Source organism: Triturus cristatus, chromosome 4_1, assembly GCF_964204655.1.
Source record: "Triturus cristatus chromosome 4_1, aTriCri1.1, whole genome shotgun sequence".
NCBI classification, from domain to species: Eukaryota; Metazoa; Chordata; class Amphibia; order Caudata; family Salamandridae; genus Triturus; species Triturus cristatus.
In genome coordinates this window covers 320,098,625-320,124,168 of record NC_140585.1, presented here as the reverse complement: position 1 = coordinate 320,124,168, position 25,544 = coordinate 320,098,625, and the positions used below count along the sequence as shown (strand labels likewise).

The 25,544-nt window shown below is 46.3% G+C and overlaps 1 protein-coding gene across 7 annotated transcripts in view; it reads right to left on the bottom strand.

Moving 5' to 3' along the window:
* Positions 1-25,544, bottom strand: part of KDM5A (lysine demethylase 5A) — a 1,031,636-nt gene that overhangs the window by 906,601 nt on the left and 99,491 nt on the right. For 5 of the 7 annotated variants that reach the window (XR_014981238.1, XR_014981239.1, XM_085652271.1 and 2 more), the window contains exons 2-7: positions 22,885-22,962; positions 10,810-10,932; positions 10,412-10,582; positions 9,691-9,825; positions 8,369-8,474; positions 7,607-7,660 (exon numbers count right to left, since the gene is read on the bottom strand). Coding sequence is in view for 5 of the 7 variants with exons in the window: in XM_085652271.1 (XP_085508397.1) it covers positions 7,607-7,660; positions 8,369-8,474; positions 9,691-9,825; positions 10,412-10,582; positions 10,810-10,932; positions 22,885-22,962 (667 nt within the window). In the remaining 2 variants the exon portion in view is untranslated. The remainder of the gene's footprint in view (positions 1-7,606; positions 7,661-8,368; positions 8,475-9,690; positions 9,826-10,411; positions 10,583-10,809; positions 10,933-22,884; positions 22,963-25,544) is intronic. The other 2 variants (XM_085652274.1, XM_085652275.1) reach the window with 1 other exon arrangement.

Genomic DNA, 25,544 nt, shown 5'->3' with positions numbered 1-25,544 from the left:
GATTTGATTTTCTATGCAATGTCTGTATAACGCAAGGGTGTGTTTATAATTTGTTTAAGGCATCTGCACTCTATAAACACCATATGCAGGCTGAGATGAAAACATTGAATTTCAAATCCGTAGAGTGATTGCTGTCAGTAGAATTTTGCCCATGTAAGCTTTAATGAGTGGAGCAAGTGAGTCCTCCAAATACTTGATTGAATTTAACTAATGTTGCTAATATGAGTGAGGTTGAAATTTGTTGTAAACTGGGTTGTCTAGTAGTTAAAAGAGTAAATGTTGTGTAATAGTTTAGTATGTAACGACTCTGTAGTAATATTGCTTTGATTACCAAAAATCATTACATCCATCTTTTCAGCATTTACTCTTGGGTGATTTGCAGTAATTGGATAGGGTATACATTTTCTTTGAAGGCCCATTGCATTAGAATCCAGTAAGTGCATAATCAAATCATCTGCATAAAGTAGAGTTTGTTTTTCTCAAAGTCCACAACAAGTCATCATGGTAGAGCCCAAAAAGGGCAGATGCCAATACACATCCTTGTCGAAGTGTATTACAAATGTAGATTTTATTTTGATAGGTGCCCCAACAGATCTAATTCCACTTGGGGCCAATTAGAGGCTTGAAAATCTTGCATAGGGTGTGTTAGTCCATTTTGTGATGTTCTAGACCCTCAATTTCTCCTACAAACTCCCTTGCTCTACCAAATTAAATGCAGTTTGAAAATCACAACCTAATCTCTGATTCTCCTCAATTGACTAGCAACCAATGGTCCATAAACCAAATCAGTGATCCACTATCGAGTGGGCCTCATGAAATCCTCCTTGCTCAATGGGAATTAGATTATTTCCAGTTGACCTCTCTTCTAACAGTTCAAAACTTATTTTGACAAATATCCTGCATATTGTGCCTGTTAGGCGTCTCAACCTAAAATGACTTGAAAGGCTTACATCTTCTCTTTTCAAACATTAGATTCACTTCCACCACTCCTATTGAAGAGTTTGGAATTTTACCTGTTAGACATACCCATTGTAACAGCACTACAGACACACAGGCACAATACCGGAAGGCACTGTCGGATTACACCTCCACCGCCGAGAGAGAGGTCAAATTCCGGGCAAATACTTCAGGGCGAGGGATTATGGGGAGGGAGAGCGGCCCGGGAAGTTTCTGGCTGGAGTGGTTCGGCCCCCACGAGGCTCTAATTTCGTTTTGGAGCTGGAGGGAGCCGACGGGATACCTCTGCGAGACACAGACTCGATTCTGACTGCCTTCACTGCCCATTATTCGGCCCTTTACTCAACTACTAGAGTGGGTGCACTGGATATGGACGAATACTTGAAGGAGCTGACGCTGGGATGGCTTTCAGACCGCCAACGGGAGTTCTTGGCTGAACCCATAAGTCTGGATGAAATTAGGGATGCCATCAGTCAGATGGCACCCGGGAAGGCCCCTGGCCTGGACGGCCTGCCTATGGACTTCTACAAGGCATACGTGGATCTCCTCGCACCAGTGCTTCGCGAGGTGTACGTAGAGGCTCATGAGTCCGGCGCGCTCCCCCCTTCCATGCAGGAAGCCCTAATTACCTCGCTTCTAAAAGCCGGGAAACCGCCTCAATATTGCGACTCTTACCGTCCCCTCTCACTAATCAATTGCGATGCAAAAATCTTGGCCAAAGTGTTGGCCAATCGATTGCAGTTGATACTGGAGGGCCTGGTACTGTCCGACCAAGCGGGATTTGTCCCCGGCAGAGCCACCTCCCACAACCTCCGGACCCTCTTCTCTATAGTGGAAAATGTGGACCCTGGCTTGCCCCTGGTGGCTGTCCTGCTGGACGCCACTAAGGCCTTTGACTCCCTGGAGTGGGATTATCTCCAATGTATCCTGCGGAACATGGGGATGCCAATAGGATTCTCGCAATGGATCGGTATCCTTTATCGAAGGCCAGTGGCTAGGGTGGGGGTGAACGGTCGGATATCTGAGGCCTTTGATATATCAAGGGGGACTCGCCAGGGGTGCCCCCTATCTCCATTGCTGTTCGCCATAGCGATGGAACCGCTTGCTGCTCGTCTCCGACAGCATCACCGTGACAAGGCTCTACGATGTCTTCAGAGGGAAGTGCTTATATCACTGTATGCGGACGACATCACGCTATACATCCGCGACCCTGCTTCTAATCTTAACCCTATCTTGAGGGAATTCATTCGGTTTGCGGGCATGTCAGGTATACACATTAATTGGGGTAAATCCACTATATTCCCGCTCACCGCGGCCGCCCAGCCGTTTCAACTAGATTACCCCCTGAGATGGTGTGCTGATTAGGTCCGGTACCTGGGCATACTACTCTCTCGAGATCGGGATGAACTGATGCGGATGAATTATGGCCGCACATTTGACCATATCCAAACATGCGTGCCCAGATGGATCACGCTGCCTCTCTCCTTTGCGGGACGGGCATCCCTAATTAAGATGGTGGTCCTTCCCAAGCTACTTTACCTCTTCTTAAATATACCGTATTATCCGGGCAAGTCTTTTTTCCGACTTCTGCGCTCCGAGCTCATTCGGCTGGTGTGGGGAGGGAAGCGGCCTCGCCTGAGCTGGGACATCTTGACTCGTCCATTCGCACAGGGGGGCTTTGACTTACCGGAGTTCGAACTTTACTATCATAGCGCTCAGGCCCACTATGTTCACCACTGGATACACCCCACTCCCTTTATGCCACATATAGCGGTGGAACATTGGTTAGCAGATCCCATCCCATTGAAGGGGGCCATATTTAGTGCACCGGAGACTAGGGCTGCACACCATACCACAATCTCCAGCTCATTCCTCGCATGGCGGAATATAGCGAAAAAAGCCCGCATAACACTGCTATACTCTCCTTTGCTTCCCCTGGCATATCATCCCCTACTACCCATGCTGCAGGAACAATTATTTAAGAAGTTCATGGCCAAACTCAACATTAAGACGTGGGGAGACCTATATCAGAACGGACAATTTCGATCACAGACACACATACTTGCCGACCTCACACCTACTCCCATGGATACGTTTCTTTATATTCGTCTGCGTAGCGGTGTGCGTGCGCTGACCGAGGGATTCCCTGGCGAACCACCCACTTTAGAACCTTTACATCAGCTGCTTAAAGCGGTCACTCCGGCACACGCGGTCTCCAATCTATATCATTCTACACGCACCATATCAGATCCGGGACCCTGCAGGGCACGTACTAAATGGGAGGCTGACTTAGGAATACCCATAGACGACGACCTTTGGAGTTTTTGTTGCCTACAGACCGAACAGATCTCTTTCAGTAGTCGTTTCAGGGTTATCCACTATAAGTTCCTGCATAGGCTTTACTGTACTCCGGCTCACATGTATAGGGTGGGCCTCCGGGGGGATGATCTTTGTTGGCGCTGCCGCGCGCCAGCGGCAGACTTTATGCACATGGCTTGGGGCTGCCGGGAAATAGCCGACTATTGGCGACAGATATATTCCGGTATTTCGGAAATGATAGGAGTCTCACTGACACCATCTCCGGTGCAGGCACTTCTGGGTTACACGAAAACCATTAAGAAACCGATTCGTCGGTTTGCCACAGTTGCTTTCCTCCTTGCGAAGAGGCTGATCGCCTGCAGGTGGGGGAGGGGCAGGGCTCCTAAATACAAAGACTGGATCAAAGACATGATGCACTGCCAAGACACGCTGCTCTGCTATGCTGAGCTACTGCCTACAGCGTCTAGACCGTTGGATATTTGGGGTCCCCTCACGACATATTTATTATCACACCCGCAGATATAGTAGACCTTCACTTACACGACTGCCCGGATTCTGCGCTGCTGCCTCCACTGGGTCGGACTACTTGGGCGATGGGATGTGGGGACTCGGTTGGGTAGGGGATGTCCTGGGTCTCGCTTTGGTCCGGCAGGCCGGCGCTCCCGTAGATAGCCGCTGGTCCCTTAGAGAGTTAGCGCGCCCCACTCCGCTGGTACGGGTGGGCGGTGGGACTGGGGTCCTCCCTCATGCCTATTTCGGCACCTAAGGTGTCACCACTGTGACTATGATGTACTATATTCCTCAAGAATGGCGTGAGAGGTTACCGCACCTTGCGGATCCAACCTATGCACAATTTTGTACTGGTTTATTAGGTTAATGACAAATGCACATTACATGACGTATAGTATGTTGCAGCCCCGTTGAATATCATACCACCGCATTGATGTCCACTGTGACGCTGCCGGCCCCCGTTGGGGTTGTAGGCGGACAGCTGTGTATTTCACCATCATCAAGTTCATATACTACGCTGCCAGCCAGTTGCTGGTTGTAGGCACAGGGGCTGTGTACTGCTTATTTCAGACTGAATAAAGGTTTTTGAAAAAAAAAAAAAAAAAAAAAATAACAGCACTGGTAAATGCATTATGTTTCATCTATTTGATTAATAATAATCTTTTGTTGTAAGATTTAACTTGGTGAGCAGTTATGCAATGTAAGCTAAGAAACTCCATAAAAGTGTTATGACTTGTTAATTGAAAAGCCAATCCACTGTGCAGGTGAAACCTTAAAGCTTGCAGCAGTGAAACAGCAAACAATACAAATATTGAATACTATATAAGGTGCATGTATGAGATTAGTAAATAAACGTATGATGATTCAGTGTACTTTTGAAATGTACATTTTCTCTAATACACTACAATGAAAGTAGGTGGAATGACACACCAAACAGTCAACGAGGCAAGTGTAATGATAACGTGTTTAGCAAATGAAGCTTACACATCAGAATATACTGCCCTTCAAAGCAGTAACAGAATTCTCATTTTTTGCCCGAAAAGAAAGGTGTGGCTAGAAGTAAACACTGAGTGGACATGACACATGTAGAAAAATATGCAAAATGATTGAACTTCGAAGTTAAGGCAGACGTTACCCATGCCTGAAATCACTACATAATAAAATTACTGAAAATGTAAATGTTTGTAGAAAGTGCAAACGTGCCGAAGCATCTTGTAAATACTTCCATCACCCAGCATTAGCCTTTTTATTATACCAGGCAAAAAGATCACAAGGGATCATGGAGGTGGTCCCTTGTGAGGGGTTTAAGACAGTCCACATAAAATGTGGGAACAGCAGCCAGAAATAAACGATTTATCAGAAGGTCTATTTTGAAAATTGCATTTATAATCAAGCTACCATTCCTCTGCTTTGGAGATGTGCTCCTGGGCCTCGTTGATCTTCTGAGCTGCCGTGGTAGGTGCTCGACACGGTCACAGAGACCGGCAGCGGAGTAACAGCCAAGAGGTGAACCGAATACACAGCTGACAGACAGAGGACTGGATCGCCAGCCCCGCCCTGCTGCTAGTTCTCTGCATCACTCCACATTGCGCCACCAAATCTGAAAGATGGCTAGTCTCTTTGACCGGACAAAGCAAACCTGTAGCAGCAATTTTACAGTAGAGCTGCATTTCACAATGTAGACCTGGTCCCATTTAAAAAATCAGTTTGATATATTACTTCTTATATTTCTATAAAGGAAAGTGATATTTTTGTGTAGAAATAAAATCTGTAAGATTTGTATATGTAGAGACAATAACATTTGGTAGTATCATAGAATGGGAAAAATTACAACACCAGCTTCGTTCTAATCGTGTATTCTTCAGTTATAGGTTTCCTTTTCTGCTGCTTAGGCTGTGTGAGTGAGACAGAGCCGGCGTGAAACGGACGCATCAAAGCCAAATAAGCGATGCGCATGTTAAACATAAAAATGTATCAAATGAGCCGTCAGGAGACTGCCAACGCTGCGGACCAAGAACACTACAGTGTTCCCACATTCTAGCACCCGCTGAGTTCTTGGCCTCAAAGTCACGCATGTGCCTTGAATCCAAGGAAGGCAGAGAGAGTCATAAAAGACTGGAGGGGTGGTGTGATGTGTGATGAAATAAGAATGTAGTCATGCTGGGTACCACGAAGATTTCTTGAAATGCATAATAAAAATTTCACACAAAAGCGGATGGGCACAGTACTTTGGCTACAGAAACTGATAAGAGCACCCTTGTAAGATATAATAAATACAATAAATTTCACAAGCACAGCGCAAGCTAAACCTAACAAGCATTGAAAATGCAATAGGTCTCGCCTTTTATTAAGTTAAAGCCATTTGGTTTGCTATACAATACCAATGGCAAAGCAAATGGCTTTAACTTAATCAAAGGCGAGACCTATTGCATTTTCAATGCTTGTTTTGTTGTTATGGCAGGAGGGTGGGGACAAGCAACAACTGAAAGGGTGTTGGGGAAGCAACCACAACAGGGAGAGGAAGGACTGGTGCATTGCTTAAAAAGCAATATGACAAGGCCAAAGCATTTTTTTGGGTTACAGCAGAGGCAACACGTACAATGGGAGGCAGGCGGGAAGGGGCAAGCAACAACACGGAGGAGACAAGCAACTATTCAGACAGCAAAAGGAGGGAGGGAGCAGGCAAGCAACAACACAGACTGTGGGAGGGGGTAAGTAACAACATGGACAGCAGGAGGGGGCAAGCAACAACATGAACATGGACAGTGGGTGGGGTGAGCAACAACACAGGCAGCAGGAGGAGGGAGAGAGAAAGCAAGCAACAACAGACAGCGGGTGGAAGCAAGCCATAACAGCTAGCGGAAGAGGGCAAGCAATAACAGATAGTGAGAGGGGGCAAGCAACAACATGGAATGGACAACAGGAGTGGGAAAGAAGAGCGCCTGAGGGAGACCGAAGAATACAGGTGAGAGAGCGTGACACAGAGTGTGGGGGAGGCACACGAAGGGAAAAAGCTCACAAACACATGCATTCTCGCAGAGTGCATGAACAAAAAAGAAAAAAGCAACTCCCAAAATAAAAGCAGTGGAAGTACACAAGTACATGAGCTATGCTCCATGGGACAGTCAAACAGAAGAAGAGGACATGAAGGTTATGCACAATAACAAATCAGAAGCAAACCAATAAGAGCAACGATAAAGCCAACCAATGGTAAGCATTGGGCCGGCTATAGGCCCACTGTAAGCTGACAAAATGTCTCTTTAAGTGCATGCACTGTCTCAGGCGATGTGTAAAGAGGACTGTAGTTATCCTTGAAAAGAAGGTTTTGTTTTGAGTGATTCTTTGATATCCGATGTCTCACTACAAATATATAATGAAAGTCTAACTCTGTTCGGGAAAACGTACAGCGCTATCCAAAAGAAGTACAATCACAGGGCAGAAAGATGTAACAAAGGTAAGTGATGACTATCTATCCAACAGCTGCTATATGCATTTCCACACACAGCAAAAGTACAGCACGAAGCCTATATAATATACAAGCTATTTATTTTAAATATGCAAAAACAAAGGCAAATACTTGGAAAATGATGGTGTACAGAGGCCAACACATTACAAATTACACTCAGATCTACTTATGTTTTTATCTTTCAGAGGATGGCGAAAAGGTTGCCAATGGATAGTGCAAGACGTTATTATGGAGTGAACCTTAGTGAAATTTTAGCATTCTAAAAAAATAGTATTTAATCATCATCACCTCAGAACAATCTAGAATGCAGAACAACTGTTCCAAATGTAGTTTTGAATGTGTTGCTTCAAGTACCTTGTTTTATTTCCACATGGCAATACTGAGGTTTGTTTTCTTTGCAGGAATATCCTAAAATAGTAAAATGTATATATTAATATGTCACAAATATAATTTTCCCCCCTTAAAAAAAGAACCCAAGCTACCTCCTCAGACAACAGCAGAAAATAGCAAGCACTTGGTTAAAAAGAAAAAGGAATATTCAGTACTCTGCGTTAATAAATCCATTATGGGAAGGGCCCACCTAACGAAACCCCATTGCTTCCGGATCACATTCGCAAGTACCCTGTTCCACCTCCATCTGGAAGTGAAAAGCTGGTTCTTGTTAACCTGCTTTAATAAGACTTAGATCAACACTAATTGCTCATTTTTGTCAGCTGTTCTGGAGCCAGCTCTTTAAAATTACAATGCAATGCTAAAGCATACATTTAAACAAATTAAAGATCACAATCTGTGTGGAGCAAACACATAGCCTCAAAGACACCCTCACTACAAAGTACAGATTACGCACAAAAACACTAACAAAATCGGGACGGTAAAGGAGCGGTTTGATTATGTAAACTATTTTAAGACAATACATGTAAGTTCCACACTTAGTAAAGGGATAGTCGTCAACTCATTCTAAACTAGGAATGCCGACTTGACGAGTAGGCTATGTTTAAGTTTAGAATACTTCTAGCAAATAAAAAATAACTTCTTTGAACAAATTTGTCTTGTAAACCAAACTGCCAATACACAGCTGACTCCAGTATCTGGGTTTCAGAGCACAGGTTCACTCACCTTCTCGCTCCTTCACTGCCACCTCTAGGCTCATCATCTTCGGACCAGCACCAAATATCTGCAGTTTCTTAAGCTCTGTGTTTTTACCCCTCTCTGATGCATCATTCTGGAAAGAAATACAACAATGTCAACATGCATAAATGTTTGAAGTAGTTTGGGTATACACTAATCCCACATCTCTTTAGGCCGTATGTTAGAACACTACTTCTGTCATTTGAATAAATGAAAAGGAAAAGTGGGGGGACAATCCAGGGATTCATGAACTTGAGCCTGATTCCGTCACTTCCACACTGTACGATCTTAAAAATATTGCCTGCAGGTTCCCAGAGTACTAGATGGACCATCTTGATGTTTACTTTGGCTGCTATCTTAGCAAAATAATTCTTCTAATTCTTAGAACAATCTTCTCATTGACTACATGCTGACTCCGTATTTCTTAGCTTAGTACAGTCACAAACATGTCATGAAAGCCAAATGAAGCAAAAAATGTAAAACAGATTGTAATTTGCACGCAGAAACACAAAGTGAAAAACAAAAGAAAATTAAACTAAGCACGCTCTGTGAAAAAACACCTATTTAAGTGAGGTACCATCTGAAAAAAATGCTGCTGCTAAATGCTGGACAGATTTAGGATAACAGAAAAAGGCAAGCCAACTTCATGCTAAAACCAATCATAGCAAAGTGTAAAAATAGCCTTTTCGTTCTGTAAATACAACATTCAGGTTTTCATGCAAGCCTTTTGAGATAGGGTGACAGCCACTGACTAAAAGAGGACAACATCAAGTTTACAAATTTCATCAAAGGAACATTTTTCAGGCGTCATTTTTAAAAGAACAAAAAGTGCCCATTTAAACAGTTAATGCGGTCAGAATACACACTCTTGCCAAACGAACTCGGTTTCCAAGGAAGGCATTTTCATGATGGTTTTACATGCATTTACTCTTTTCCAGACCTTTGAGTTATATGGCAGCACCTGCTATCGGGATGTGCTAATCCTTTTAGAGTAATTTGTGCTGAATTTGCCTATTTTCTTTGGACATAAACTATTTTCTATTCTAGTACAGTATAAGTAAGCTGCAAGCAAAATATAGCACTTTTTTGCCTAGGTTTGAAGTGGAACGCTTCTTTAACTGCAGTCAAGGAAAATATTTAGATAGCATGTCTGCCATAGAAAACAAAATCTGCCTAGATTCATTCAGTCCATATGATAAATTCTTGTGAGATTCCAAGACCATTAATGAAGTGCTTTAGACACGAATGTACTGGAAGGAGAACTGATCCAAGGTGATCGTTCCCTGCATCCTTGGACGAGATGTGCGTACCTCAGACTTGATGCGCCTTGATCTCTTCAAAGGAACCTTCGTTTTAATGCCCTGCTCTGCGGAGGCCCGGGTGTCAGTGGTGGGCTCCTCCATTTCCACTTTCTCCTCAAGTTTCAAGCTTGGCTTTTGGATGCCCTATAGGATCAGAGTACAGAACGTCATCAGGCTCACTGATCGTAGGATCGCAGGTTTGAGCCCCGGCTGGATAGTCATCCCCCTGCTGGAGTGTAGGTATCATTTCTATCTGTGTAGGACCAGGATCTCAACACAGGCATTGAAGTCAGAAATCAGATACGAACAGATTACCTTTCTCGGTAATATAACCAATCAGGAAACCAGGCTCACATAATGAACCTGCATGACATCAAACTATGAAAAGAAATGCTTTTACTTTTTAAAGAATGATAAAATGCTGTCAAACATACTCTGGTTTGTCTTGGGAAAAAACCACATCCTATTAACTGAGTAGGTTAGATAAAAACTGGGTCTACTTTTTCTTTGATTGGAGATGGCCATCTATATAGCTTCTACCGTACGGAAATTGGCTTAGACCACCAGCATCTTTCTTAGAAGTGGCAGCAGAAATGGGTAAAGGTTAATTTAGCTCCATGCCATGATTCGAGAATACCTGTTTAAGTCTTAAGAAGATGCCAGGTAATGAAAAATCTTCCTATTTCAAAAGTAAACATTTGCTGAGGTCCCAATCCCAACCATATCTCACCATGAGGCTGACTCCAGACTGGAAAAGTTCATATGGATACAGGATACGGTCGTAATGACTCTTGAGAAGTGAACCTGTGCCTTTCCCTGGTAAGTAACCCAGCCGACTGGCTACTTTGGACCATTTCTTCTCTTTGGTGACAATCTCAAATCCCCCTTCACTGGAAACAGTCTAGGGCAAAAAAATAAACAAAAAACAATATAAGGTTACAGTAAAAATGTGCCCTAGTTGGACTTTCCGGACAGAAATCAGTCACCTCAGATAGATTGATCTCATTGACTTCAGAAGAATAACTCAGACATGGTGTTTAGAATCTTAAATCAGATCACAAAATATTCCAACCACTTCATAATTTACCAATCGCTACTGCTTTCCATAAAACACACCAACCTACAAACCTTGCTGAGAGCATACACATCTAAGAGTTTTCTCTCCACTATTGGGATTTTCAGAGTAGAACCTTGAAGTTCCAAGAATTTTGCCAGCTGATCCAAAAAATCAAGCTTCACTCTTGTCATCGCCTACAAGAATAAAAAGAAATGATATGGTATGTCAAACTGATACACATAGCAGAGGAAGGTTCAAACTGATACACATAGCAGAGGAAGGTTTGCAATTATTATTATCAGATTATTACAACCAGCTGCTTAAAGATTCTTCAATTTTGAACTGCTACACCTTTAAATTTCAGACCTGTGAGAGACTGGACACATTCAACTCTTTAGTACTATCAACAAAGTATAAACCACAACCTATTTTTCTATAGTGCTTGCTTCAACAGTGTTTGCAGTTTGGGAATACTGTAAATAGAAAATGTTACTATTAGTCAATTCATTGGTGATCAACAGAACTCATAACTGCTCAGCAGATGTATTAATGTTAGAAAATTAAATTTCTAACTTGATGCCATGGTTCAGTCAAAGTCGACTATTCCCTTAAATTGGGCGAGTTTTAATATAAAACATGACTTGAGTAGATCCACATGATAGGTCTACTGCATCCTATCAAGACACAACCATTGGCAAAGGCAAGAAAAAAAAAAGTGGAGCAGCAGCTCAGGTACAACAATTCGGACACACTAAACTTCACTCCTTTTTAGACAGCTGTAGCCATCAGATCAGGCAAAATAATGTTGCTCACTGTGCAAGACAGCAAAAGGATTAAGGGGGCTGACCCATTGTGAGAAAGTGGCTCTGTATATACTGTTCCCAAATAGGTACAGGGTGTACAGAGTCCACAGTCCCCAGAGGTTTGGCAGAGCCTAAAGTTAGATATAACCTTACTCTCTAAAGTGGTAGCTTGGTCAAGCAGTAAGGCAGTATCAGAGGACAGTGTAAAGCATTTGTTGCACACACTCAGTAAGCAAAATGATTTCACACACTCAATAACTTAACTCTAGGCCAATGGTTTATATATAAAAAATATATGCTTGTTTTATTTTAGAACCAACAATAGGTATTAAAATAAACTTTCTCAGAATGAGATGCTTTATATAAATACTTTTGCAATATGCAATCGACTTTTGTAGAAAGTTACAAGTGGTTGCAAAAGGCAACACAATTCTAAACACAATAATAGAAAACAGTCAATGATTCCCTATGGCAGTTCAAGTTGCAGGTATAGTATGTTCTCGTTACTTTTGTAATCCAGTACTGGGTGCCTAGACTCAGTACTGGGACCTTTATCCAAAACAGGTAAGCAATTAAGTTTTCAGATATTATACGATTTTTAAAGAACATTTAAAGTTTGCAGAAATTGACACTTAGAAGAAATTTCACAGAGAAACAGTCAATGATTTCCTATGGGAGAAAATTGGGTTACTGGTAAGTACAGTTGTAAGTATTTTTCAGAGTCAGTGCTGGGCACCAAGATCCAGCACAGGGAGCTCACCTAAGAGCAGGTGAGTATTTTCGTTACACTGCTGATTTTTGGTGAATATTTTAAGTTTTAAAAAGTCCACACTTGAGGGGCGTGGCCTAGCTTCGGAGCAAGATGGCTGCGTAGCTCTTCAGCTCCGCCAAAACCTCCTCCCCAACATAAATCCTGCTGGTTATCCTGACTTCTGGCAACGGCATCGATTTACTTGGAGCGAGCGGTGCACGAGCGTGTCTTTCTGGGCCCCTGCGCGGCCTCTGGACCCTACAAAACGTTCCCCTAATCTGGGGCCTAAGAACCCCTCTTGCACCTGGGGCTCAAGTGATCCTGTGAGCCGGCGAGGTGCAACAGGAGCGGCGGCCGCCCCGGACCGGAAGTTGCCGGTCGGCGAAGAGCCCTGCGGAAACGAGCAGTATTGCGGTGCCGGGGGCTGCGGCTACCGAGTGCGAGGAGAAGTACATCGACCATCCTCTTGACCCCCCGCTTCGGAGCTGCACCGGCCGGAGATCGGGCGGAGGTGCCAACTATAATCACCGAGAGCTGCGTTGCGACCTGGTTGCCGTTGCGCCCTTCCGGAGCTCTCAGCCTCGCTGAGCAGGTGAGACGGCGGGGCTCCATTGGCGACCCGCACACGCGGCGGACCCCTCTCTGTGGCGGGCGGTAGTGCGGGGGAGGGAGCGCTCGCCTGTATTCGTGCGAGCACGTGGAGCCCTGAGATCCCTGGTTGAGGAGTGGGGCTCGCCGGAGCGGGAGGAGAACGCGCTGCTGGACCGTATTTACGGCCGTGGAACTGTACCCTTGTGTGTATGGGCGGGCTTGGGCCTCTGTGCTGGCGGAGGCGCCCCGCCTGTGAGGAACCACGCCGCTGTTCCTTATGTCTGCCACATAGCTCCGTATTGCCAGATAGTAGGAGGGAGGTTGCCACGCGGGGGACACGCGACGAGAGGCTTGAAGACAGCCGCTGAGCCCCTAGGCGCTGGTGTGCACTCTGCCGGGCCTCTTTGCAGTGTAGCTGCGGGGGAGGTATCGACGGGATTCGTTGGACCGGCTGGGTGGACGGGCAGCTGTGAGGCTCTGCTGTGCGGATATACTGGGTGTCCTCTGCTGTGGGGCTTTCTCCGTGATCATCCGCACGAGTGACGTGTTCTGGAGAGGCCGGTTCTGTGTCTTCGGTGGACGGACCAGGGACTCACCATGCCCAACTCGAAGGGCACGAAGGTGTCCCACCAGAACCGGCTGGACCGCTACGCCTTCCCGAGAGTGGACCTACCGGAACGGTAGGAGATGGGCGACAAACAACAAATTGGTGCAGAACAAGACCCCTCTGAACCCACCATGAAAGACTTACTAGCAGCAATCACTGGGGTTCGAACATCCATTGACACCCTCTCCTCTGAAGTGTCCTTAATCAGGGCGGACCTCGCCAAATATAGGGAAAAGGTAAAACACCTTGAGACCACCACTGCGGATCTAGTAGCGGACACCTCGCAAATGCAATCTGACGTTAAGGAACTTCAAGCTTTCCGCAAATCCACAGAGGATAAGCTTGATGACTATGAGGGGAGGTTGAGGCACAACAACATACGTGTGCTGGGAGTGCCGGAGAAATCGGAGGGCCCCGCTGTGGATCTGTTCATCGAGGACCTTGTCGTAACGAAACTGCAACCAAAGGGTCTCTCCAAGCTGTTCGTGGTCGAGAGGGCACACAGGGTGCCGGGGGGGGTCACCCGCGACCGGGGGCCCCACCCCGCCCGATACTGGCCAGACTATTGAACTATCGAGACAGAGATACGATTCTTCAGGCCGCTAGAGTTGCCCCCCCGCTCCGCCTGGATAATGCGGTTGTCACTTTCTTTCCCGACTTTACCCGTGCGGTCCAAGAGCGTAGGCGCTCATTCCTGGAGGTTAAGCGAAGACTGCGTGCCAGAGAACTGAAATATGCCATGCTCTTCCCCGCACGTCTGCGCGTGGAGGCAGATGGACGAACCTACTTTTTCGACCTCCCGGAGGCCGCATCGGACTGGTTGGACGGCTGTAGAGACCAAGCGGACAGTGGCCCCAGTGAGAGCTGAGCTGGGTGGGGTGTCTATGTCGGAGATCCGCTAATGACCTTGGGCCTACCATCACCTGTCATGGGCTGGAACTTGACCTTGAATCGGTGACATCCACAGGTGTCGATCAACACACACAGCTCTGATGTACAACTTTGCTCCTTACACTGACTTTCTTTATGCAATGCATCGATACCTTGCCATGTTTGGGGGGGGGAGGGGGGCAGCGGGGCAACACGGCCCCCCCATACATTCTTCTTGTAATTTTCTTTTTTGGGCGACAGGCACTCTGCAATTTAAGGATGGGTAGTTTTGAGCCCAGAGCGCAGGGAAGCAGGGCGGGAGGTGGTTGGATGGGGTTGTTTCTTTTTGTTAGTAGTTGTCTATATTTACTTGACGGCATAGTCCCTATTGGTAGAACACAGTGTCATATTCCCTCTACAAGCACATGGGTACGCAAAGGAACAAAGAAATTAGACTTTTAAGTTGGAATGTTAACGGGCTAGAAGACAAAATTAAGAGAAGCGTGGTGTTGCAACACATCAAAAGACTATCACCTGACATTGTCCTGCTTCAGGAAACGCACCTAGTCGGTAAAACGTGTAAAGCGATGTGCAGGTGGGGCTACTCTATGGTGGCTCACGCGGGCTTTACATCTAGCTCAAGAGGGGTGGGCATTATGCAAAAAAAATCATTTCCATTATCTGTTACATCCGCACATGTAGACCACCGTGGGAGATATGTTGGGGTCACGGGCACATGGGAGGGTCAGGGCGTCACTTTCCGGTCTACTTATGCGCCCCCTGGGCTACAGCCGGCCACATTTGCTGACCTCAGTGCTCTGCTGCTTACTCTACCTGAAGGACGTCTTGTCCGCGGCGGTGACTTCAACTCTGTTGTATCGGGTGAGATAGACAGACATCCGCCCCGAGCACTTCCTCCCAATGCACACTCTTTTTCTGGCTTTCTGGAGGCGATGGGGCTTGTAGACGCATGGAGAACGTACAACCCGGACAAAATACAACACACATTTCACTCTGGGGCACACAATAGTCTCTCCCGTCTAGACTATATAATTGTTCCCGCTTCCCAGGCCACCAACATCCATGAGATCCGGCACCTCGCAAGAGGCATATCTGATCATTCCCCATATTGGCGCATATAGTACTCGCCCACACACGAGTGGGACGTATTGCCCCTAGAAACCCCTGGCACCTTAAAAACCCCGAAATACGTGGGAGTCTGATCAAGTCCATTGATGACTACTTTGTAGAGAATGAGCACACTGTAGACTCCCCTCAAACGCTCTGGGAAGCCTTTAAGACTGTAATCCGGGGCCAGGCCTTATCCCTCATAGCAGGAGCCAAGAAAGAACGGTTGAAGGACATCTCAGACGCGGAGCAAGAGATCTATCGACTTGAACAAGATGCTACCTCGGACGCTACGCCCGAAACGCTTCATGCGCTCCGGCTGCATCAAGATGAATATAGGGCCCTGGTCACTGACCGGGCTAAACTAATGGGACAAGAAAGGCTGGGCCGAATCTACCATTGGGGAGACAAAGCAGGAAAATTGCTCGCTTGGCTGGACAAGAAGGAGCAAGCTAGTCGGCTCGTCCCAGAACTTAGAGGGCCTGACTGCAACCCCATAATACATCCTCAAGATATAGCCAATCAATTTGCCACCCACTTTCACACAGTGTACAGCTCGGTGGCCCAGTATACACAAGCAGACTCCTTGGACCTCCTGAGAGACATCTCTCTCCCTATTCTCCCAGACTCTGACCGTCTCTTTCTTGATAGTGCCCTCTCCACTGATGAAATTGCGTTAGCAATACGTGCGATATGCCCAGGCAAAGCGCTTGGTCCAAACGGCATCCCCATTGAGCTGTATAAGCTCTGCCCCGATAAGCTGGGCAACTATTTAAAATCCATGTACACCAGCAGTCTAGAAAAGGGAATATTGCCCCTAGACCAAAGAATGGCGACCATTGTCACGATATACAAAGACGGGAAACCCAAAACTGACTGTGCCTCTTATCGGCCCATTTCGTTGCTAAATGCGGAGCCTAAAATCCTCGCTAAAGTACTCGCCAACAGGTTAATCAAAGTCACAGGAGACTTAGTGCATCCAGATCAATCAGGATTCATGCCTCGGAGGAACATGGCCTTAAACCTGCGCAGGTTGCACGGGGTGCTGGGCAGGGTACCCACCATTCGCGAAGATGCAGTTGTGGTTTCTCTTGACGCTACGATGGCGTTTTGACACCCTGGGGTGGCCATATCTTTTTGCGGTATTAGCGAAACTAGGATTCGGCCCGGTATTCATCAAATGGGTGAAGCTACTCTACAGCGCGCCTATGGCACAAGTTGTTGTGAACAACAAAAAGTCCGCACCCTTCGCACTCACCCGCGGCACCCGCCAGGGCTGCCCCCTCTCTCCCCTTTTGTTTGCCCTGGCCCTTGAGCCTCTTGCAACCTGGATCCGTAACGACGCAGCACTCCAAGGGATGCGATGGTCGCTAGACTGGGAAGATCGTATCTCCCTCTACGTGGATGACATCCTCCTCTATCTTACCTCACCTAAGAGGTCCTTGATTGTGGTGTTTGACATTTTGGACATATTCGGGAGGTATTCCGGATTTGGAGTTAATTGGCAAAAATCACTTGTATACGTTCTCCGCGGAAACTCTCCCCAACTACCTCTAGGCTGCCCCATCTCAATAGCTACTGAAGGCTTTAAATACCTTGGCATATTTATCTCCCTTGACCCTGCGACCAGATATACCCGGAACATGGTCCCTCCCCTGCAGAGGCTCAGAAGCGACATCGCAACCTGGAAACTGCTCCCGATCTCCCTACTAGGTAAGGCAGCCCTCTTTAAAATGATGTCCCTGCCCCGTTTCCTCTATGCATTGCAAAACTCGGCCGATCCCGTCCCCAACTCCTACTTTAGGGAAATCGAAGGGCTTCCGAGGGACCTGCTTTGGGGTGGGAGACCACGTATAGCCTTACCAAAACTCACACTAAGTTGGTATGACGGTGGAATTGGACTGCCAGACATACAGAAATACTATTGGGCGGCACACCTCACAGCTATAAATCACAGCACTTACGGTCGCCCTGACGATCCAGGATTCCGCATGGACCGTTGGATCCTTCCTGGCGGGGCCTACACCCGAGGACTCTATTCCAAACCTGACAGGCATCCATTGACTGGGCCCACTAAACACACAGTAAAGCTATGGCATGTCGCAAACCGCTCCCTGGGCTGGAATAACAGGCTAACTCTTGCCACCCCACTATGGGATTCCCAAAAACTGGGGGACCTGGGTGCTTCCAAAGGTTTCGACAAATGGGACCTGATCGGGCTCTCTACTGTCGGGGACCTATGGGAGGCAGGGGGGGTAAAACCTTTTAGCACTCTCCAAAACAATACGCATTGGCGGATTCTGAGCTTTTTAGATATCTCCAGGTCCACCATGCATTGCACTCTGTGCTGCCTCGAGACAGCTCCCCACCGGATAGCTCGCCATTGGAGGATAGACTGCTGGATGGGTATCTCCCCGACAGGGCTATCTCTTTAACCTATAGGAAACTTATCAATAACATGAGTGATCCCCTAGTTCTGCTCCGGGAGAAATGGATGGGAGATGGCATCGAACTGGATGACGAAAGCTGGCAGGCCGCGGTCTCCTCCCCCAGAGAGGTCGCTATATCAGCGCGACTCCGGCTGGTGCAGCTGAAAATCCTACACCGAACATACATAACGAGTCCCCAACTGGTGCACATGGGTGGTCAGACGGACGGGTCATGTAAAAGGGGGTGTACTCACCAGGGCACCTTCATGCACACTATATGGCACTGCGGGCCAATCCAAGAATTCTGGCGTAAAACACACGTAGTCATGAGCGAGGTACTGGGGGTTGAGATCCAGCGAGAGGCACCCAGATGCCTCCTAAACATATGGGAACCTACCGACCTCTCTACCTATGCCACACAATGGGTCACGCTCGGCTGTATGATAGCCAAAAGGAACATTGCGCAGCTCTGGGAGGCCTCACACACACCCACCATTACGAACTGGAAAAAAGACCTTGACTGGTGCATGCAAAGAGAGAAGTTTGTGTACATGGCTCGGGGTTGTCCCCGTAAATGGTCTAAGATATGGTCCCCTTGGAACGTGTATCGTGGGAACATCTGTACCCCTCCCCACACACAAGAAGATGATGTCTCCCCAACCCCGTGATCTTCATAAGGTATGATTACTGTATTACTATGTATATGGAACCATGCGATACCCCCTGTATTGACTGTTGGATACTATGCCATGTTGTCGAGTCTGTTCAATAAAAAGATTTATAATTTTTATTTTTTTTTAAAGTCCACACTTAGAAGAAATTTCAGGAAAAGCAAGTCAATGTTACCCTATGGAGAAAATTGAGTTATCGGTTTAAAGGTAAGTACTCGATTGGCAGAGGTAAGGTTCTGGGCATAGACTCAGGGGTCTCCCAGGGTCAGGTAGGTACAGTTGGTTCACCCTCAGCAACACAAGGGCGGCCGGGTGCAGAGAGAGTTAGGCCCAATGTTATCCTATGAGAGGTAGGGGGGCCTTGGTTGGTGGCTGCTGACTAGCAGGCCACGCGGCTGTGGGAGCTGGGCTCCTGGTCACTTACTCAGGGCAAGTGGGGAAGTAGATAGGTGTAGAGGTTCCACCACCAGGGCCACTCGGGCGGCTGGGTGCAGGGTGCTTTTGAGCCTTCGGGCGCTCAATTGATTTCAATGGGAAATCTCCGGTTTAGAAAAAGACTGCAAGCTCGGGGACGAAGATTCTTCAGGTGCCACCACCACTTCGAGAGGTAAGTTGGGTAGTTGGAGGATAGGTAGGTACACCGGGATTGGGCCTTCGGGGCCACGGGGCGCCGGGTGCAGGGGGTGCCTTTTGGTGTCGGGAAATCTTACCCTCTGTTGATCGCGGTTGGGGGGGGCACCTGGTTCTGAGGCTGCAGGCTTCTTTAGGAGTGTCGAGAGGGGGTCCTTGGGTGCCGGACTCGGGGTTATAGTCGCCGTGGGGTCGTCCTCGTGGTCTTTGTTCACTCAGGCACAGGCCAGGCTTGGCGGGTGCAGAGTGTGCTGCCAGGGATTAGAAGTAGTTTTTGAGTAGAGCCTCTACTCATGGGAGTCCCAGGGGGCTTAGAGTCAATAGGTAGCCAGGTCCTCCGGGGTTTGTGAGGCTGCTGGCCACAAGAGATGCCGGGTTGGAGCAGGAGCAAGTTCGAGGGTCGACAGGCCGGTAGGGCTGGGGCCAAAGCAGTTGGTGTCTTCCTCTTCTTAGCAGCTGCAGGGCAGGTCTTCTTTCTTCTAGCTCTTCTTCGGATTTTGGAATCTGGGGAAGGAAGGTTCAGGGTGCCCCTAAATACTATATTTAGGGGTGTTACAGGTAGGTGAAGGGCAGGGACCAATGGGTCCCTGTCCTGGGGTGGGTACACCCCCTATCCTGCCTCTCTCCTGTGGGAGCGGGGCAATAGCCTAGTCCTGATTGGGCAGGGCTTCCCATCTTCAAGATGGCGAGAGCCCAGAGATGTGCTTCACCTCGCCTCCCCCACCTGAGGGGTGGGGTTGGCAGGTTGGCACATCTCCTGTCCTTATTTGGGGTTTCCGGCCAAGCTTCCCGCCAGAGTGGGGGGTTGCAGTGGCCTGGGGAAGGTCACAGAGGTGGCATGCCTTTGAAGCTTCCCCCTGCCCATCCTGGGGGAGGAGATTTAGCACCTCGCCCAGGATGTGCATTGTTGCAGGGGCTTTCCTACCCAGGGGTCCAGAAACATGTCTGCTGTGTGGTAGCCTAGGCAGCCTCAGAACAGACGTGGATTGTAGGTTAAGTTTCAGGGGCCATCTCTAAGATGCCCTCTGGGGTGCTTGGTACATTAAATCCCACACTGGCATCAGTGTGGGTTTAATGTGCTGAGAAGTTTGATACCAAACTTCTCAGTCTTTAGTGTTGCCATTAGGGTGCTGTGGAGTTCGTGTTTGACGAGCTCCCAGCACCATATACTCTTAAATGGCAGCACTGCACTTACAGTGCCCAGGAATGGACCTGGGTACTGTAGGGGCACAGGGCTCCTGCTCCTGTGCCCACACCATTGGCATAGGGCACCCAGCTAGAGGGGTGGCTGATGTATGCCATGGCAGTGTAGGGCATGGCACACAGGGATGTGTGCCATGTCGACTCTTTGTTTTGTCTTGTACACAGACACTCAGCCTGCAAGGACAGTGTGTGTGTGTAAAGGTACAGGGCCTCTAAGGGTGGCACAATGAGTGCTGCAGCCCTTAGAGGCCTTCCCTGGTCACAAGGCCCTGGGTACCTAGGGTTCCATTTACCAGGGGCTGACATGTGGCCAGGGTTTGCCAAATTTTTTTTGTGTTTTAGGGAAGGAACATAGGCCCTGGGCACCTGAATGGCAGGAGTCCAGGGCACACTCAGTCAAAGTACATTCAGCAAAAAGTGGGGGCATACCATGCAAGAAAGATGGCACTTTCTCACACCCAATACCCCATGCTTTATGCTGTGGTATGCAGAAGCAAAATATGAACAACACTTGAACAGATCAACTGCTGAAGAGGAAGGACTTAATGATGCAGCTGTATGAATGTATGTATATGCATTTCCAAAATCATGTTTTTTTTATTTTCTTTAAACATGCGGCTCAATGTAAAGCAGTCTCTAGACCGGGGGTTGATCCCCAGGAACTAATACCAAAGTCCATTCAATTTAAAGGAATCACCTACCCAGTTAGATCATCTAGCCTCAAAAAAATGTTCTGGAATATTCAAAGGTTGCATTCAAAGCACACAGGTGCCAGTCAGTTGAGGCGAGACAGATTAGGTATGTCGAATCAGGTTAGCAAGCTGAGATGGAAAGATTTAAAAGCACTACACATGCAACTTGTCTGACCCACATATTAGAGCAATGAATAGCATGGTCTATATGGTCCATGTGAATGTTTTATAATGTATTAACCAGTAACATTTGGCGTAAAAGTGTCTATCTTGTAATAACCTTTAGAAAACATACTCCAAAAGTTGGAATCTAGCGTTTTACATCTGAAGTAAAGACCCACTTTCCTCTTTTGGAAAAAGATCAACATTTGAACACAAGGCAGTGTGCAGAGAATCCAAAAGGTGATGGTAGGAATGCTTGCAATAAGTCTAAACATGGGCAGTGGCTTGTGGTAGCATTCCAACTCATCGCTCTTCTTCCCATCATGCCACCTCACTTTGAACCGAGCCATAATAAAATCAGTCTTTCCCCTGCTCCAATAGGAATAGTCCAGCCCGAACTGAAAGGCAAGGAACTCCCTGAACCGGAACACAAGTAACCCAGGACTAGTTTTGCCCTAATTCAGTCGGGTGTAGCTTGGATCCAGCAGCTTTTTGACAGGCTTATTATAAAACACGATGCATGTGAAAATGTGTCTGTACAATCATCTTATTAGTGTATATGTTTTTATGTCTGTCTTCATTTGGGCTTCTCACTATCCCTTGCACATTAAATTAAATTTGATACATTTCCTAACTTGATCACCCAGGTACCTCATTTTAATTGTTTTCACTAAATGTTTTTAATGCGGTCCTGTTTAAAATTTGCACATCTGTTTGCTTCCTTTGGAACCACTATCTCAGTATATAACTATTTTTCAAGCATCACCTCCACCCCATTTCTGCAAAGCAATCCAATTTGATTAACATCGGATTATTTATGTCACATAATATTGTATTTTTTACTAAACAAAATACACCCGATCTGTTTGGACCTACATGTCTTTGTTCATCCCATGCCCCCATTCTATTCCCCCTCATTCACTTCACTTCTTACAGTGCATGGTCATCCCTGTATTATTCTCTGCTTGCCTGCCTCCCCTCCGAAGCTAGCATATTCAGAATAGGGTTGCGACTCATCCTACAACAGATACCCTGTGTTTCTCTTTTGTGGTCATTGTTTTTGCACAGTGCTAGCTCTAGGACATCCATGGGCAACCAAGCGTTTTAAATATATAAACCTATACATCTATATAGATATATATAGATATCTATAGATATATCTATATATATCTATAGATATCTATATCTATAGCTCTATAGATATATCTATCTATCTATAAATCTATGAATATATAGATATCTCTCTTCTCTGTCCCCCACCCACAATAGACACTGTTGGGAAACGGAAAAATGAAACCCTTCCTAGAGTTAAATATTTTTTCCCCTGGTACCTCGTAAACCTGCATAAGCAGGAAAGTGACAGAGAGTGGACGCTGCAGTACTACAAAGGCCCGATCTGAGCTTACTTGATAAAAGCCAGTAAAATCATGGAAATAGCAATCATAGGTTAAAAAGCGACAAAGTGGGGCCTCAACATACCCATCCTCTGAACAAGAATAAGTTTCCCTAGCAAACATCAACATTGCATGAAAAATAACCTTTTAAACCAGGAGGGTATTTCTGGGTATTTTGAGACTTTGCTTTTAAATAAAAATTATTACTTTCTCACCTCTAATTCATTTAGACGTTGAACACGTGGGGTAAAACGGAAGCTTTTTACGTCACATGCAAATGGAGGCTGCCAGTCCTGCAAAAAGAGAGGAGATAAAGAGCATCAACAAACGAAGAGAAAACAAAACCAAAGGAAAACAAGCATTGGAAAAGTAAATAGGTCTTGCCTATGTGAAAGCTACTGGCTTTCGCAATGTGTTTTAGCCATGTGGTACACCAATGTGGCTGCTGTTCAGCATGGCTATAAAGTTGGTGTGGTGGGATAGTGTAGACTGGGTCAGATTGGTGTGGGGTAGAGTGTGGTAAATGGTGGTACAGTTGGGTAGATTGGAGTAGAGAGGGGTAGAGTTGGGTAGATATTTCTGGAAGAAGGTAGATGGGAGTGGGGTAGATTGGTAAGGTGGGTTGGAGAGGGTAGACTGGGTTAGAGTAGAGTGGAGTAAACTGAAGTGGAGTGGGGTAGATTATAATAGAGTTGAGAGGAGCAGTGGAGCAGATTGGGGTAGACTGGAGTGGCGTTGGGTAGACTGGGTAGGGTGGAGGGGAGTATATTGGGTCAGGGTAGATTGGGTTAGAGTAGAGTTGGATAAAGTAGAAGTAGATTGGAGTAGGATAGACTGGGGAAGATTGGGGTGGATTGGGGTACAATGGAGTGGGATGGAGCGGGCAGATTGAAATGGTGTAGATTAGGGTATAGTTAAGTGGAGTAGATTGAGGTAGAGATGGAGTGGATTAGAATCGCGTGGGATATAGTGTGGTAGCTCTCGGGTGGGGTAGATCTTTTGGAGTGGGGTAGACTTGAATGGGGTAGATTGGAGTGGGGTGGAGATGAGTAGATTGAGGCGGTGTAGATTAGGATAGGGCTGAGTGGAGTGGGGTTGATTGGAATAGAGACAAGTTAGGTATAGTGAGATCGGGTAGACTGAGGTAGATTAGAGTGGGGAGGAGCGGGGTTGACTGGAGTGGGGTAGATTGGAGTGCTGTAGGGTAGTGTGCTTGGCCCCATGCTCTACAGCAATGATTGCAAATGACCTTTAGCCAGCACTGGACAATTAAGGAGACGGTAAAGAAGAGGCACACTAAAGCAAGCAAATTGTAAGCAATGGGAGGGCTCCAAGCTCTTTTGGTAAACAACAATGTGTTAGCGCATGCACTCACAGGTGCGACCCTAAAAATACTTGCTGACAAATTTGCTGAAAGACCACAAAACAAGTAATACATGAATATATATCAGCATCACGCACAGTTAAAGCATACAAAATCAATTTAACCTCATCAGTAACATTTTGTTCCTCAATCACGATTTCAAGTTTCACCCACCGCTTAGATTTCTGTTGGAAATTTATGGAACATTAATAAAGTTGCAATTGGCATAATTTTGTGAAACAAACTTTATGTGAAATTACTGAGATTACGCCACCCAGAGTGATTTTGGGAAGAAATATTTATGTTTGTCAAGATCACAGTGTTCATGTAGTAACTAGGATAAACTCTAGATGAGAGTGTAACCTTTAATGCATCTGCAACCATACCACCTTATTCCCGTACCCAGACCTTCATACAGGTAACTTATGTCATATTCTCAGTCTGTAATGAGAATAATTTTACAGATCTGTATAAAGACATTACAATACTTCATTCAATTTGAAGTAGAGAATTATAACAAGCGATTGAGGGCTATACCGGACTATATAGACTCTCTTCCCAAGTAATAGACACGAGCCCCACATGAAGGCCGATAATGAGTGAAAGTGCTTTAAACAGCCAGTATAGCACTAAGATGATGGGCTGTAACATTATTAGCATATTTCATCAACTGATGGTAGACTGTTCTACATTCAAAGAACCATAAACAGAGAAAATCATTGGAATGTTGTATTTGAAGGTCTGTAGTAGGCACTATTGACCCTCTGCCATTCTTTTGTCTTCAAAGTAGCTCCCAACATTTCAATGTTATAATATCTGTTTAAAATGGTTCATCCTTTAGAGTGGTGTAGCAGCTGGTTCTCAATGAAAAAACACACCACTGTAGGGTATTAATAGTGAGTGTTTAAAATATCACAGTGAAGAACGCAAATTCCTTGGCCACTCTAGCCTTCCATGGGCCAATTTCACCCAGACAACACAGAATACACCAAACATCCCAGCTGATGACAAGTCCCAAACCTTGACCCAGGTTCCCATGACCTAATCTAGCATTGAAATTGTTTAAAACTCAGCCGTTCACACACCTTCAAAATAAACTACTCTCCCAATCTATCTAAAAATGACACAAGCATACCCCTGGATATTTAAATTAGACACGTACTATATTATAAAACAACTCACCCTATCATCGACCCATGTGGACCTAAAGCAGTGCTAAAAACCTTGACTAAAAAGGGGGGTGGCCTATCAAGATGGCCATTAAGTAGTGAGACTCTTGAGCTTCCGCAGCCGTACTCACATCCTAAATCATCCTGAAGCTGCCAGAGATTTTCGCATGAGCAGATATATGTGTAATATTTGCTGATACAAAAATGGAAATCACGGGGCGTGGTCTCGCCAGGCATGGAGTGAGACGCGCGTTGCTACTGCTCCGGGCTGCCGCAGCGATAATTGGCCTCGAAAAGCAGTGTGGTGGCGGCGGCGGAGCCCGGAACGGCGCCCATGTAGGGC